The 17,752-nt window shown below is 34.3% G+C and overlaps 1 protein-coding gene across 1 annotated transcript in view; it reads right to left on the bottom strand.

The window, feature by feature from the left end:
- The window catches only part of dpp6a (dipeptidyl-peptidase 6a), a 467,305-nt gene extending 453,144 nt beyond the window's left edge, over nucleotides 1-14,161 (bottom strand). The window contains exons 1-2 of the mRNA XM_009297269.5: nucleotides 13,782-14,161; nucleotides 13,426-13,491 (exon numbers count right to left, since the gene is read on the bottom strand). Coding sequence (XP_009295544.2) covers nucleotides 13,426-13,482 — 57 coding nt within the window. The 5' untranslated portion in view covers nucleotides 13,483-13,491; nucleotides 13,782-14,161. The remainder of the gene's footprint in view (nucleotides 1-13,425; nucleotides 13,492-13,781) is intronic.
- Nucleotides 14,162-17,752: the final 3,591 nt, after the last annotated feature.

Genomic DNA, 17,752 nt, shown 5'->3' on the forward strand with positions numbered 1-17,752 from the left:
TATGGTTCTTCCAATTCACCTAAAGTCCATTTCTTTGGACTTTGGGGAACACCGGAGTACCCGGAGGAAACCCACATGAACACGGGGAGAACATGCAAACTCCACACAAACACTAAACACTGAGCCACCATGCCGCCTGTAATATTACAGGTTTTTGGTGGCTGACCCCAGAACTCAAAACCAGACATAATTGTGTGTGTGTGTGTTTTTTTTTTTTCAACTGAGATTTATATATCACCTTAAATGTTCAATAAATGAGTTTTCTATTTTTGTATACTTTGTTAATTTATGACAATATTAGGCCCTTACGCACCGTTTGAAAATCTGTAATCTGGGGACTCAAGAAAGTCTAAATATAAACCTTTTAAGACAATTAAATGATCACCTTTAATTGACAATTACTTGATAATTGGACAGTTGTCTAAATGAAATGCTTACTAATCATATATTAGCTACATTATGATATATTTACAGCAGGAAATTGACCAAAATAAAAAAAATAAATGAAACATGATTTTGCTTAATCTAAATATTTAAATATTATTTTATTGATTTTTAGCATAACAGTACTCAGCCTATAAAAAATGAATAAATGGTAACACTTTACAATAACGGTTATTAGTTAATGCATTTACTAACATGAACTAATCATGAACAACATCTGTACAGCATTTATTAATCACAATTGAACATTTACTAATGTATTATTAACATCCAAGTTAATGCACCATGAGTTAACATGAACTAACAATGAACAACTGTATTTTCATTAACTAACGTTTAATTACATGAATAACATTTTATTAACAATATTATTCATTGTTTGTTCATGTTAGTAAATGCATTAATTAACATTAACTAATGAACCTTATTGTAAAGTGTGACCAAATAAATAAATAAATATTTTCTAAATGGGGTGAACTGAGCACTGTATGTGTCATGATCACTAGCGATCTAGTAACTGCAGATCGCTAAAGGACTACAAATCCACCATTTATGGAATACAAGACCCAGTCATGCGACACACACACACACAACCAGTTCCTGATCCTGACTGGTTGCAAACGCACTGCTTATGCTGCTCAAGTACTGATTACACACACATATGTACGGCTCACTCTGACATTGGTATAAAACATAATAGCTAATGCCACTTGCCCCAAAGAAAGATAGATAGATAGATAGATAGATAGATAGATAGATAGATAGATAGATAGATAGATAGATAGATAGATAGATAGATAGATAGATAGATAGATAGATAGATAGATAGATAGATAGATAGATAGATAGATAGATGGATAGATAGATGGATAGATGGATGGATGGATGGATGGATGGATGGATGGATGGATGGATGGATGGATGGACGGACGGATTTCTCTACGCACACTGTAAAAAAAATATACACATAATTTTACGGTTTATTTCAAGCAGCTAGGGTGCCAGAAAAAAAAACCCCAGAAAAATAATGTCCATTAAATTACAAAAATTTGCTAACATTTAAATTTCTAGTAAATTTCTGTAGTTCAACCTCTGTTAGTTTACAGTCAATTTCTGTAATTTAACGTCTGTTATTTTACAGATTTTTTCAGCATTTTTTGCCTGAAATAAACCATATAATTACAGATTTTTTTTTACAGTGTAGTCTATAGTTTTCAGTCTTGTTGATTTATGGTTGCTAGGGTGTACTGGATGGCCAGGTTGTTAAGTCTGTATAATATTATAGTCCAGTCAAAATTAATTTACTGCCTACATAAAAAAAAAACTTTGAATGAGAAACTTTACAGATCACCTCTGAACAGATTACATGAGATATAATATCATTCAAGTCTAACAAATACACCTTTACTCTATAAAAAACCATCAAATTCTTCAATTAGCTGCCAATTCTGCAATGCAATCCAGCATGCTGATGCTCTTCAATCTCTGAATACATCCAGAAAAGTACGACAAAGCCTAACGGGTGAATACATGACTCTAGTGAACTTGCCTCAAGGTAAAACAGAGAATGAAACTGACTGTTTGTCTTTCCGGGGAGAGCAAACGAAGAACCGCTCAGGTTTACAACCACATTCATTAAGCAGATGTTGGGGAAAGTCATGGGAGACTCCGCTTTCCTTCAAGCAGGTGTTCTTAAGTGCTTGTTTTAAAAGTTTTGGAAAACTTTGGAGAACACTTGGGGCCACTTCTACCTCATCGCAGCGGCTGTTGTTTGTTCTCATGCTTATTTTCAGAGGAAACTGTCTAGACATAACTAGTGAACACAGTAAATATACCCTCTTCTGTGTTAACGCTGATTTGCGGGCTTTCACTTTCCTCCAAGGGTATAAACATGTTCCTCCTCGGCCCCTTTTAAAGCACAAGTTTATAGCTTGCTATATAGCTCAATATATTCATAGTCATGTACAATGTTTACTTCAGCGAACGGCTGTAAATCTGCCTGCCCAAATTATCCAGTAAGCATCTAAAGCTTTTTTTTTATCTGTTTAATGTACTTCGTACTGAATAGATGGCATACACTCACTCACAAACATTTTCTTATTAAAGTGTCACATCTGATAAGCATAATCAGTATCTGCTGCAAAAAAAAAAAAAAAAAACATGTCTTAAATGTAGAGCAAGTAAAATATAAAAATGAGCTCTCTTTTTATCTTATGAATGCATTACAATGGGGACCTCTAGTGGTTAATAGTTGCTACAGTGAAGACGGACAAAAAAGGCTACTTTTGACCTGACAGGATATCATAAAGAGTAAAACAGACGAGTAAGCATTCTTCAAATCACAATAATTGGGTTAAACACTGAGAAAGACTACATTTTACCATGCTGATCAATAAAGTGGTTCCCTTGCATATTATTCACACAAAGTATCAGGCTTTATAACTTTAGACAAGGGGTATGGAGTCAATCTAGGGCCCTAAAGGCTTGAAAAATAAAAAAAGTTTTGCAAACAAAAGAGTATTGAGCAAAAAAAATAAATAAATAAATGCAAATCTCTGAAAATCAAAAGCGAAAATAAATTTTGAAAAATATAAATAAAATTTAATAACAAAAATAAAGAACAGCAAAGGGAAAATTATGTTTTAAAAAATAAAAATGAAATTTACAAACAAAACAAGAACTGCCAATAAAAATCAAGTAGTGCAAAAAAAAAACCTAAAATATTAATTGATTCATTCATTTTCTTTTTGGCTTAGTCTCTTTATTAATCTGGGGTTGCCACAGTGGAATGAACCGCAAACTTATCCAGCATATGTTTTACACAGTGGATGCCCTTCCAGCTGTAACCCGTCTCTGGGAAACATCTATACACAATCATTCATTACAGAAAATTTAGCCTACCCAATTCACCTGTACCGTGTGTCTTTGGACTGAGGAGGAAACCGGAGCACCCGATGGAAACCCACGCGAACGCAGGGAGAACATGCAAACCCCATTTAGAAACGCCACCTGACCCAGGCGAGGCTGGAACCAGCAACCTTCATGCTGTGAGGCAACAACACTACCTACTGCACCACTGCGTCGCCAACCTAAAATATTTGCAATAAAAAAACAATATATAATTGCAAAACATTTCACTTTGTGGCCCTGATTTGACAAGCGGGCAAAGTCAAAGAAACCTGGGCATTTACGTTTGGTTTTGTAAGGGAAATACTATAAAAATGTTTTGCACTGCTTGTTTTTTACTTGCAATTTGCATTTATTCATTCATTCATTCATTCATTCATTCATTCATTCATTCATTCATTCATTCATTCATTCATTCATTTATTGCTCAATACTTTATTTTTTGAACAAAGCTCTCTATACTTCTTTATAGGTTTCAAACAAGCCTTAAGGACTCAGTTAGTTTGATCGGGTGTGTTTAATTACACTGTAAAACCCAAAAAAGTTGAGGTAACTCAAACCATTTGAGGAAACCGATTACAACAAACCATTTAAGTTCAAACACTAATCCTAATGAGCACTGTGAACTTACCCCATTTGAATAAACAGGCCCGGTGCTGTCTTCATTTACTAACACTCCCGCCATTCCAACCTTCAGAACACGCATTTAGATATTTTAAAATATGAAATAGCAATTAAATTTTGAAAATTGCAGATTAAAGCTATAGGCATATAGTCCAGAGATCTGGTCTCCGCGTCAGGTCAGGTGCGCCTTTACCTAAAACTTTAAACATTTATGGGTCTATTATTTGAAATAAACCGGAAAGAAATAAGGAGATTAAAATACAATTTAAAGCTCTCGTTTGGCTATAATCTGTCTGCGTTAATAAATGGTCTCGTTGCATTACCTTCATTGATAAAATCAGTAATTGCAAAACTGTGCATATTAATATTACTTTTAAAAAAGTATATCGGTCACTTAGGCAGTAATGCAAAGTAATAATAAATGTGAATAAATAGCTTAAATGAAAGGAACAAGATGGACCAAAATCAGTCAACAGGTCTAGTGCCCCCAAAGGGATTAAAATGCCCCCTCAGTTATGACATCCTGGCGCCGAGCCTGTGAATAAACAACGCAATTTGAGCACAGTAAAATCCAATAAATACAGAGAACTCTTCCAACTGAGTACTGTAAAACCCGATAAGTTAAGGAAACTCACTGTTTGAGGAAATCGATTGCTACAAACCATTTGAGTTAAAAACTAATCTATATGAGTACTGTTAACTTACTCCATTTAAGATGAAGTAATGAGACATTTAATTAACTCATTACCTTCAACACTGAATTCAAATCTCTTTACAAATGAGTAGAATTAAGTTTCAGTAAATTTTGAGTTAGCTACACTCATTTCATTTGATAAAGTTGACTATTGAGTTTACAGTGCAGAGCTGTGGCCCTCTAGGAACTGACTTTAACACCTGTGCTTTAGATTAAAGATGACCAACCCTGTTCTTGGAGACCTACCTTCCTGCAGATTTCAGCTGCAACGGATCAAACACACCTGACTTTACTTAAGTGGTCCTTCAAGTTAGTTTAGGGTGGGAGTTCTGCAGGAAGTCTTCAAGAACAGGGTTGAGCACCCCAGAGAGTTTCTGCAACTTTTACAGTAGTCTACTAGCAATTACATATTTTAGAACATAAGCATAATCCTTCCACTGCATTCCCTTCAAACTTCCAAGTGTTTATAAATCCCTGCAGTGCTGAATGTATTGATGGGGAAAATAACACACACAGCATGAAAAATTGACTCAATAAATTGATCCAGAGCTCAATGCAAAGAGCGTAAAAAAGTTCTCCTTTTTTCACATCTACAAGTCATTTCATCCTTCTGCTTTAATTTAAAACTGCAGGATGTTAACTGATTTACATGTAATTTGCTTTACATGATCATTCCAATTCTCATTCTCAACTCTGAAAACTGGACTGCCACCGTTTCAACTTTCTAGATATTCTATGTTAAGCTTCTTTGACACAATCTACATTGTAAAAGCGCTATAGAAATACTGTTGAATTGAATTCCAGAAAAATTGTAATTCACTTACATTCTATTTAAATGTTTATAATTGAATACATGTTTTAATGATTATTTAACTGAGTAATAATGATACTAAAAAAAATAAATTAATAATACTAAAAAAATAAATTAATAATAATAATAATAATAATAATAATAATAATAATGCATCTGCTGCATAAAACATTTGCTGGATAAGTTGGCGGTTCATTCCGCTGTGGCGACCCCTGAGGAATAAAGGGACTGAGCTAAAAAGAAAAGGAAGTAATGAATAATAATAATAATAATAATAATAATAATAATAATAATAATAATAATAATAATAATAATGCATCTGCCGCATAAAACATTTGCTGGATAAGTTGGCGGTTCATTCCGCTGTGGCGACCCCTGAGGAATAAAGGGACTGAGCTGAAAAGAAAATGAATTAATGAATAATAATAATAATAATAATAATAATAATAATAATAATAATAATAGTAATAATAATAATAGTAATAATAATAATAATAATAGTAGTAGTAGTAGTAATAATAATAATAGTAATAATAATAATAATAATAATAATAATAATTTATAGATTCTTTTTATATATATAAATAGAGTAAATATTGAGATTATTAAATTGAAACTCATTATTTCACTTACCAAAAACAAAAATATAACAGTACAATGAATAAATAATTTTTTTGTGTGTCACCCCAAGATTTGGTGTGGCCTCTTCTGGCCACCGCTAAGAACATTTTCTGGGGGCGCCACTGTGCATATGGTATTTTGAGTTGAGGCCTCACACATTTCAGTGCTGTCTGAGACTTAAACTACATCTATATAAAAAGATCATAAAATAACCTCTTTAAATATGAAAAATTGTAAACAAATAGCTTTAACAAATGCTTATATGCTTCCAACCTCTTGTCTGTCAGAGGGCAAAAACTGCTGCTTTCTGCAGAGCCATACTGCTCCATATATCTGTCGCATTTCCTTTCCGCATTAATCCTACACTTCCTTGTAAAGTTGCTTTCTGCTCCAATATAGTGAGTAGCGACAAGGTATGTTTCCAACAGAAAAAAAAAACACGTTAGACTTTCTCTTGAGACCTGCGTGGACACAAAACCCACACTATGTGACACGCTACACTTCTGTCCAGAGGATGCACTGAATGCTCAAAGGCCTCAGAGATAATACAGGTTTCTCTTCACACCTCTGTACTGCTGCCATTGTCACAGCCTGTCATAAAGATAATAATACCATGATTTATGTCTTCCCTTAGTGACAAAACTGATGGTGCTGTCCTTGCATAAACCTCAATACGCTGTTAAGAACAATGGTCAAGGCTGCAATCAACTACTGACCACGGTGGTCTTGGCATTGAGAGACATAAACAGATCTCAGGTTTGATGTAGAAGAAAACTAGATTGGACTAGAATGTATGACTGTAAGAACCACAAAACAACAAACTATTGTACTTTACATTATTCATACACCAGCTCTATCATTACACTGTGCATCTTCAAAACGTATTATACAGTCAGCCAAACAGTGGAGCCTGTCAGCACTGGATCGTTTTAATTACTTTCATAAACTGCATTCAATAAGTGCATCTATCACAAGGCATGGCATTCTCATTTCAACTTAATCATTAGCAAAAATCTATGCATTTGCATCAGTTATGCTGACAAACGTGCCACTAAACTGATCTTGACAGCAGTATGCTTTATTTCTGCTGTAAATCTGCATTTATACTTGAATCATATTTAAAAAAGATCTAAACTTTTTTATTTCAGCTGCATTTGTCATTGTAATGTAAAACATATAAAATAAAAGGTCACTTTATTTGTATTAATGAGTGCTCGGCTTCCAAACTCATATTATATTATGTTATCAAATGCACTAACATTAAAATGGATCATCATGTAATGTGATACAATGGACTTGCATATGTACATGAAGATCTTACTTTAAAACGCCTGCATGTAATTACAATTAATTTATATAATCAATTTAGAAATTATCTTGCTAGTCTTCATAGTCTTACTCATATAGTGACCATAGTGTAATTCATAACTTTTGGTTTAGTGGCCAATCTGTATGAATTTGTATGATCTCATACATTTTAATACAATTTACACATCCCAAGGTAGGCTGGGTAGCTGCATTTTTGTTACCCTTCAAACTGATCATTTTGAAATTGCTAATTAAAAATAGGCCTAATGGAAATAAATGTAATTCACAACACTCTACATCATATGTGACTACACTTCACTACACTGCTCAAGCGTACAAAAGTTGATCTGTTCAGCCAAAATTTCAGCCAATATCTACTAACTCTAATATTGTTGTGAAGGGATGCTATGCAAACTGGGGTAGTTCCAAATGCAGCTTTGTATAAGAATAGTCAATCAGGCAAGGTTCAAATACCAGTATAAACAGTGTAGTAGGCAATCCAGAAGCAAATCCAATAATACAGGCTAAAGGTTCGGGGCAGGCAGAAAAGGGTCAACACACGATGATCAGTCCAAAAGTCAAAAACACAGGCAACAGGAAACAAGGAAAACCGCTTACGTAAGGACAGCAACAGCTTAACAATTCTCAGCATCATATGTGTGGAACAGAGGGGTTTAAATAGTCCAAATAATCATTGTGTGAGTGGCTTCAGCTGTGAGAGTGTAATCAGTCTGGATCTGGAACCGGTTGTGTGTGTGTGTGTGTGTGTGTGTGTGTGTGTCCTGACTGGGTGTTGTAGTCCATAACATGGCAGCTATGTAATTCAATGAGTGTGAATGTTTTCCAGCGACCTCTGGTGGTTAGCGATCGCTGGTAATCATAACAAATATCTACTATCTGTAACTCTTTTTTTAGGCAATATATATATATATATACCCCCTTTCTCGGACCATGCTAAACCCTAGAGATGGTTGTGCGTGAAAATTCCAGTAGATCAGAAGTTTCTGAAATACTCAGACCAGCCCGTCTGGCACCAACAACCATGCCATGTTCAAATCACCTTTCTTCCCTATTCTGATGCTCGGTTTGAACTTCAGCAGAGCGTCTTGACTATGTCTACATGCCTAAATGCATTGAGTTGCGCCCATGTGATTGGCTGATTAGAAATTTGCGTAACTGAGCAGTTGGACAGGTGTACCTAATAAAGTGGCTGGTGAGTATATGTGTATATATATTGCCAATTAACAATTTTTCCAATTACTACTTATTATTGCAATATATCACAAAAGTTGAGCAAATTAGTAATGAAACCAGACCAGAGTGTGAGTAAAAAGACTAGTGTGTGTGTGTGTTACGAGAAAGGAAATGTGGTTTTTACTCTGGATTAATTTAAACCATAAATAGTGGACACACTTTAAGGCCTTTTTCACATCAAGAAGAATGTTTGATGAGGAAATTTCATGCGATGAGCATTTAAATGAAATGCTGGTACAGCATCTGTTCAGAATGACTCACACTTCACAAAGTCACAGCAACAGATTTATAATTATTATATTTTTTCACAGAAAGCTGCTCTAAGAAAACTGAAGAGCTGATGCTTACATAGGTCAAATACTGTATGTGAATTGAATATAAGCCTAATTTGAAAGAAAATACCACCATACAGTACTTACAGGAGTCTCAGCCTTTATTTAGTATTTAAACAGCACATTTATGACGGTTAATGGTATTTCAAGCCATCAAAAATTACCTGCAAACTGTTGCTCCCTTGGCATTTTTCATATGATTGGCACAAAAAATGTCACAAACACACACAAACACACACACACACACACACTAATTACTTCGATCCAAATGAAACATGACAGATTTTCTCAGAGTATCAGACAGACAAGTCTCCGTGTCGGATACTTCACACACTCCCATTCAATCAGTGACCTTTTAGATCATACACAAAGCAAGATTGGCTTGTATGCAAATTAATAAGCAATTTAGCTCATTCAAATCAAGCATTCAAATAAACTGAATATTTTTGAGTTATACTAAATGCATTAGGGGAATCGACACTATGATGTTTTGTGATGAGCATTATTGGTACTGGAACAAAAATAGTAGTCAGCACAAGAAAGACAGAGATCAATAAACACACATCTCTCATTCTGCGCTGCAGTGCACATAACACAAATTCAGCTTTAACTCAAACAGCGATCATCTGTGTGGTGCATCAATCAATAAGCGGGGGAAAAAAAAGAAAGATTTATAGCCGTGTCTAGCAAAAGCAGGATCCAATAAAAATTAGCTTCAATCACACATCATCCAGTTTCATCATCAAGCCAAATTTACAGGCGGTAAAGTTCTGGGAATGCTAAGTGAACAGACTGAATTCTCAAAGCACCGCAGTACTTCTGGGAACTCCAGTAGAGAATACAGATAGCCTGAGGGAAAACAGTGCGCATACTGTACATGCAACATTCCATTGATAAGACGCTTTATTTCTCTTTTTGCTATCAAACTTCAGGGGGAACAAACTATGTAGGCACATTACTGAAGCAGGACTCGTAGTGGTGCTGTATCAGTTGTTTACAACACTTACAAGTGTGCTCTTTGATCAATATTACGCAATCCCTCTGCATTCTTGACTTCTTGTTGCACTGTTAGAAGACTTACTGTATATACAGTATTTTTTTTTTTGTCTTTATGTAGTTTGCATTTTAATGATAAGAAATAAAAGAAATATGGCTTTAGAACAAATGGAAAGGACACGGCACTTTTTAATCTGCACAGATTCCAAATCCTGTCTTCAAGCACTTGAAGCTTCTGAGTGTGATCACCCTATAATGTCCATGATTTTAAAGAAATGACAACACTAGAAAATCAAAAGCTTAACATTATCTTCTGCTGGATTCCAGGTCATATGGGCAGATGAAGCAGCAAAACAGGCTATCTCCTTGAATGTAACCGAATGTTTATTCCTCCTGAAGACTTGAAACCCACAGTCAATTTGTACATAAACGAAACATGGCAAAGGGAATGGGACAACTACAACAATAAAATACATTAAATTAACCCAAAAAATAAATGAAAGACATTTAGCAAATTATGATTTTGAGACCAGAGGTGGTCTAAGTGCAGTTATTAAGCATTTTTGCATAATCGCACATTTATTTTACATATTTGTTTCATATTTTATTCTTTAGTGATTTAAGGTCCTAATATTTTGTATTAATTTAGCTGAAGTGTATTTATAAATGTAAATGTGTTGAAAGGTTTAAATGTGTTATTATTTCATATGTTGTACTTTAAGACATTTATTACGGAAACATGTCACTTTGAGGAAATGACGTGTGATGTGAGTGACTTGTTTATGGATTCCCGGATAGACTGACGATGATCAGACGCATGTCAGTGCTGTGTAAAGTTACAAGTGTTTAAGAAGCTTAAAGTTGCTGCTGTCATAAGTCAAAAGGACAGTGAAGAAGACTTTATTAATCCAAGGACCCTCTTTTCATGACTAGCGACCAACGAGGTATTTGTTTGCTTATTTAATGCATTAGATAATCATAGTTTGTATAATTGCTTATACGTTTGTACTGTGTTCATTTACTAATACAGTTCTCACAACGTCACTGCGTCACGGCGACAGCCGCAAAGCACATTATGGGCGACCTTAAATAAACGCCCGTTCTGGAGAAACAACCTGTGTCTGTGTTGTTGTGAAGAGAGTTACAGGCGGTCTATATCAGATGTTGAAATGGACATTCTAGGTTGACACATTTATTTTTATTGAATAACGAAGAATCACCTAAATGTAATTACTGCCAGGCTGCTCTCACTATAAAACATATGTAGAAGTTTAATTCCATTGAACAAATTTTTGATAAAGAGAGTACTTTGATGGACATTTTTTAAAAGGTACCACTAGAAAGAGTTTAAGTATTTATCAAAAATAGAACTGAAAAATCATATTTAACTTTAAATATATTTTATTTTGTGAATTTTATCTATTTATATTTTATATATTTGTCTAAGTAACTGTTTTTAGTGTAATACGAATTTGTTTATATCATGGAATATTTTATGAATATCAATTTTGCCATGAAATAGCCATAAGTTGCTGATGTAGCAATAATAAATAATCAAATAAATAAATAAATAAATAAATAAATGTGTTGTTATAGTAAAGTTAAAACGTGTGAACCAGGGAAATGCAGATAAATCAAATGATTAATAATAAAGCATCTGCTCTATAGACATATCGCCAACAAGTAGGACATGTTCCTAGATTAACATTTATGTATGTTAATTATGTTAATAATTCTGATCCAATCAAAATTAAGGGATACATTTACCGTTTATGTTAAATTTAGGCTTACGGTTAGGGTTATGCACTGTTTAATGATTGTTATTCAACTTCTATTACGCTTCGATTTTGAAAATAATTTAGAGCTATGATTGGGTTTAGGGATAGGGGATAGGTATGGATTACATTTTCTAACAAAAAAATAGATGTTTCATGATCAACACAGATGTTAATCCAGCATTGCACCGTACTTAGCAAAAAATGTGCATAAACATGACCTACAGTATGGTGTGAAATGAACTTGTCTATACAACAATTTTCTATGTAACTTTAAGCGCTAGTTCGACCAGGAAGACCTAATGTCACATCACTCATTCCAATCAGAGACACGAAGAATATTTAAGCTGTCCATTCATTTAGTTTATTTGGTTTCAGGTACTGACACAGATGATCACCCACCATCCTCCCCACCACCACTAGGTTGGCCCTGTCCAGGTGGAGTAGGCTTCACCCCTGCCTTCATCCTCAGCAGTCATAGCTGGATCTAACAGCTTCCAAGTCAAGCTACAGACAGGGCCTCCACCAAAGAAATCCTATGTTTTGTTTAATGATACTTTTGTCAAATAATACTCATCAAATACATGTAATTCAATGTATTTATATCCCTGGGCTTTCTGGTAGAAATAGTGATTTCAGCTATCAAGCTATACAATAAATAATAACACTCATGTGCTATGTTTTAAATCTACTAAAGTATTGTCGATTGCTATTATGATTTAATGGCTTCAAAACAACATTACAAAATACATCAAAATACTGGTTGTAGCATTTTAAATCTTGACAGACTGTTATTGTAAAACATGCAAGTAACAAAAATGGGTTTGGGAACATTTGCTAAACATCCTAAATTTGAGACATAATTTTTGTCCTGATTGTTTCAGAGTTTAATTGACTTTTATTTTACATAAAAAACAAAAAAAAAAAAAAAACTAATTATATTATAAAATAAATAAAGTGCCAAAGAGTCTTGTGCAATAACCAGGATGTTTTTCCTGAACATTTTGGTACTGGACTTATTGTACAATTTCATATGGCTGATTTTTTTATTTTTATTAATTTGTATTATTATTATTATTATTATTATTATTATTATTATTTACTTAATTTCAATCAAGGAATTAAGCCTTGTGCAACATAAGGGATGCATGTTTATGTATATCTGACATATTTTGGCTTAAACTATAAAAGGAGCAAAGAATTTAATTGGTTTGAAACCAGTGTCTAACGAATGACAAACGTCAAACTAACTTTACCGCGTTTACAGAATCCACATTTCTACAGAGGTAGCCAACCCACTGTCTCAGACTTTCAGTCACCCAAAGACTTGTCATCCAAAATCTCAACAAACATAATATGACAGACAGTCAGAGAGTGTATCTCTGATTGGCTAAAAAAGTCTTAAGACCACTCCTCTGACTATGACTGTCCTAAACACATGTGAGTACACTCCACAATTTCAGTGCTATCTCTATTTAAAATAATCACTTTCAGCTTTGTAACAATGTTTGGGTTAAGTAGCAGCTTATCACCACACAACTTTAGCCATTTCCCATACAAAAATCACACTTATTGCATCAAAACGGATAATGCATTGACTGTAAACTCATAGTTGGCTTTTTTTTGTCTACATTTTGCATACACAAATCAGCAACTTACTTTCCCTCCTTTTGAGCATCTTCGGTAAGTGTTAGTGACACCTGCAGTTTGATTCATCTTCGTTCACTGCAACAGAGGAAAATAAATCAACAAATATGACAGAACACCGCGTCCGCGTGATGCGACAAATCTAGAACGCTGATGTTAGCTAATTTGGAGATATATGTAAAACAGAAGGCGAACATTACACACTTCGTCGTTTTTTAACGTCTAATACTTGTTTTTAAAGGCACATCAACTTGAAACAGTTATGAGGTACGCGCTTCACAAGAGCGCGCCTCGCGTGGAACTGTTTATGTTTACGCGTCGCGTTCAGTGAAGTAACAACGGCGCATTAAAATAACAATCAACTTTACCTGTATTGTCAGCCTTCCCGGAATGTCTTTTAAGTCTCTAGGAATTATACACACTCACTCCTCCTGGATACTCCCACTTGTCATCAAACAGTCTAAAAGTGTCCCAAGTCAGTCGTTTATTTCCACAGACCAAAGCTGAATGCAATTGTGGAGCGGGTCGTGATGTCCCAATGCTACTATGTAAGTCTTCGAAACAAAATCCCTCAAAAATGAGTCTTTTGGATGTCAAACTCGAAAAACTGTGTGGTCATAAATCAGATGAGGAAAGATGGAGATGAAGGATTTGCTGCACATAGCTTGGAGAGAGTGCTGGAGTTACTCGCTCTCCTCGCGCACTTCGTGAAGGAGGAAACGACCAATTAAGATGCTGCATAAAACCTGCTTACATATGTGTGCGTGTGGCTATGAATAATATGCACATACACAGTGCCCACGATTACAAAATCCTCAATGCAATTGATATGATTTGACGATTTTAACAATTGAATAAAGTTTTCTAAAATGTGCAATTTCAGCATGTAAAACAAAATAGAGACAAAGATCCTTCTGGATAAACTGGAGTACCTAAAATCCTATATTCATTCTAAATAGTTTTGAGATTGCTCCTTTTTACATATAAAATAATAATTAATTATGAAATAAAGAAATATGTTTATTAATGTTTGCAATTGATCAAATAAAACATTAATAGAAAGCCGTTATTGTGACCGTTACATATGTATTTTGATTAATGGCTTATATAATTTAATAATCCCCAGCTTTAATTCATTCATTCATTTTCTTTTGGCTCAGTCTCTATTTCAGAGGTCTCCAGAGTGAAATGAACCGCTAACTATTCCAACATATGTTTTACGCAGCGGATGCCCTTCCAGCCACAACCCAGTATTGGTACACTACGTACACAAATAGCCTACATTCAATTCACCTATACGCTGCAAGTCTTTGGACGGTGGCGGAAACTGGAACACCCACGCAAACATGCAAGCTCGACACAGAAATGCCAAATGGTCCAGCAAAGATTCAAACCAGTGACCTTCTTGCTGTAAGGGACAGTGATACCCACTCAGTCACCATGCCGCCATCTCAGCTTGAATCATACAGTAAAATAAAATAATAACTGTTATTGTAGTTATTGTGAATGATTTGCATGTATGCCATAAATAAATCAATTAATCAATCTTTTATTTAAATAACTGTTAATGAGATGTAATAAGGTGAACTAAAGAGATTCTCAAAGGTTTTAAAGTGATATTTCAAAAGTGACCAATGATAGCTGCGTTGTGTGAAAACATTTTTTTTAGCAATGTCTATTTAATTTACATGTTCATAATTGTGTACTGGTATTGGTATATTATAAATATTTAACATTTATTTAAATTGCTATATCTTTAAAAAAAATCTTTAGTAATTATTATTACTCTCATTCCCATCAAATATTATATGTAATGTACGGTACACTGTAAAAAGTATGTTTAAATTGACAGTTTCCATATGCTTATTAACAGTTGTGAACTACATCATGGGAATTTTATTTCTGCACTGTCCTCTTTTGAATTTAAATATTCAACTCTGCAGTTTTAACATTGTAACTTTTGTGTATATTTTAGTAGTTTAAGACAAGATATTGTTTGAGAAATAATATGGACTCTGCAAATTATTAAAAATTGCAACTTATTACCAAGTTTTGTACCATAAATTACAACACAGAGGCATGAAGGTGGCTCAATGGTTAGCACTGTTACCTCACAGCAAAAAGGTTGCTGGTTCGAGTCCCGACTTGGTCAGTTGGCATTTCTGTGTAATGTTCTTCCTGTGTTCACGTGAGGTTCCTCCAGGTTCTCCGGTTTCTCCTGTAGTCCAAAGACATGCGCTATAGGTGAATTGAATAAACAAAATAGGCCATCGTATATGAGTGTGTGAATGTTAGCGCGTATGGGTGTTTCCCAGTACTGGGTTGCGGCTGGAAGGGCATCTGTTGCTTAAAGCATATGCCTGAATAGTTGATGGGTTATTCTGATGTGATGGCCACTGATAAATACGTTTAAGGAAAATGAATGAATGAATGAATAAATGAATGAAATTACAACGATATAATAATTTAATATATCATGCAATAATAACTTCAAACAAAAAAAAGTCAATGAAAATCACTTTTACAAACACTTCAACATCAAAACTCCCATAATGCAATTCAAAATAGGGAAAACTATCAATTTACAGGTGTTTTTTTTTTTTACAGTGAATGTATGCAGACGTTTAAGTGGGCTCTTCTAAATATGTGCATCTATGAATAGCTTGTGGAGGTGTATGATTAAGTATTTTAACAAGTGTGTGTACATTTGCATACTGTATGTAGCATTGCATTGTGTGTATTACTTATACTGTTTTATTTGCTGGCATATAGGTTTGGAGCCTGTTCTTTATAATGTTAAAAGCTTTAAATAAAGTATAAAACTACTTGATACAACTTGTCTATTCAGCTGACATTACTCATAGGCTAAATGAACTCATTAGTCCTTGTTTATAGATGTTGTATCTATTACCACGTGTTACTCATTTTTTCATTCATTCATTAATTTTCCTTCGGCTTAGTCTGTATTAGGAATCCTTCAGCTTAGTATTTATCAGGGGTCACCATAGTGGAATGAATCACCAAATGTTTTACACAGCGGATACCCTTCCAGCCTTAACCCAGTACTGGGAAACACCCATACACTCTCACATTCACATACTATGGCCAATTTGATTTACCTAATTCACTTACAGCACACTGAATGTCTTTGGATTGAAACTGGAGCACCCGGTGGAAACCAACGCAAACACAGAAAGAACCAGGACTCAAACCAGTGTCCTTCTTGCTAACCACACTGAAAAAATGCTTTTCTTACCTAGATTTTTTGTCTTGTTTCTAGTCCAAATATCTAAAAATTCTTATATCAAGAAACATTTTCTAGGCAAGCAAAATACATTGTCTTGTTTTCAGAAATAATATCCCAATATTAAGAGAGTTTTTCCTTGAAACAAGCAAAATAATCTGCCAATGGGGTAAGCAAATTAATCTTGTTTTTCCTTTTGACATAAGATTATTTTGCTCACCCTATTGACAGATTATTTAGCTTGTTTTAAGGGAAAACTCACTTAATTTTGGCATATTATATCTTAAAACAAGACAGTATGTTTTGCTTGTCTAGAAAATTATTCTTGATTTAAGAGTTTTTAGATATTTGGACTAGAAATAAGACAAAAAAATCTAAGTAAGAAAAGCATTTTTTGCAGTGCACTGAGCCACATTTATTTATTTATTTATTTATTTATTTATTTATTTATTTATTTATTTATTCAATCATTTACTTATGCAGTATAAAGGGTTACTTCGAAATACTGTCAATGTAGGAAAGTAAAATGGATTGGAAATGTTGCTGTGTGTGTACTTTAATCCCTAGAAAATTTTTAAGCAGTCAAAAATCCTGAAAATGTGTATTTGCTGAAAGACATAAGAACCGATTTGTTCATTTCTTTTCAATTGATGCTTCAAAATAAATGCAATACGATTTGCCAATGACAGATCTGATCGAATTGACATAATAAAAAAGGCCACTCATCAGAATATCAGAGCATTTTTTGAAAACAATAAGGAAGGTACTTGACAATATTTGAACCGCCTAGCTAAGCAACTTCAAAAGTTCAAAAGGAATACCGTAAGACTCGCTCCAAAAAAACGAATCCTTTGTACTTTGGCATCGTGATTCTCTGGGCTTAGCACAGAATTCCATCATCTACAGTTCAGTGTTGCTTCTGAAGCCATATCGATCCCAGTGCTTATGATGTTTGTGTGTGTGTGTGTGTGTGTGGAGTTTAGTGTACCATCAGCAGGTGCAGAGAGAAACAGATTAATCAAAGTGCAAGGTAAATCTATCCCCTAATCACAGAGCAGGAAGTGTCTGGCTCACATTCTGTTCTGCAATATTTAA

This window comes from Danio rerio, chromosome 24 (genome assembly GCF_049306965.1).
Source record: "Danio rerio strain Tuebingen ecotype United States chromosome 24, GRCz12tu, whole genome shotgun sequence".
In the NCBI taxonomy this organism is placed as follows: Eukaryota; Metazoa; Chordata; class Actinopteri; order Cypriniformes; family Danionidae; genus Danio; species Danio rerio.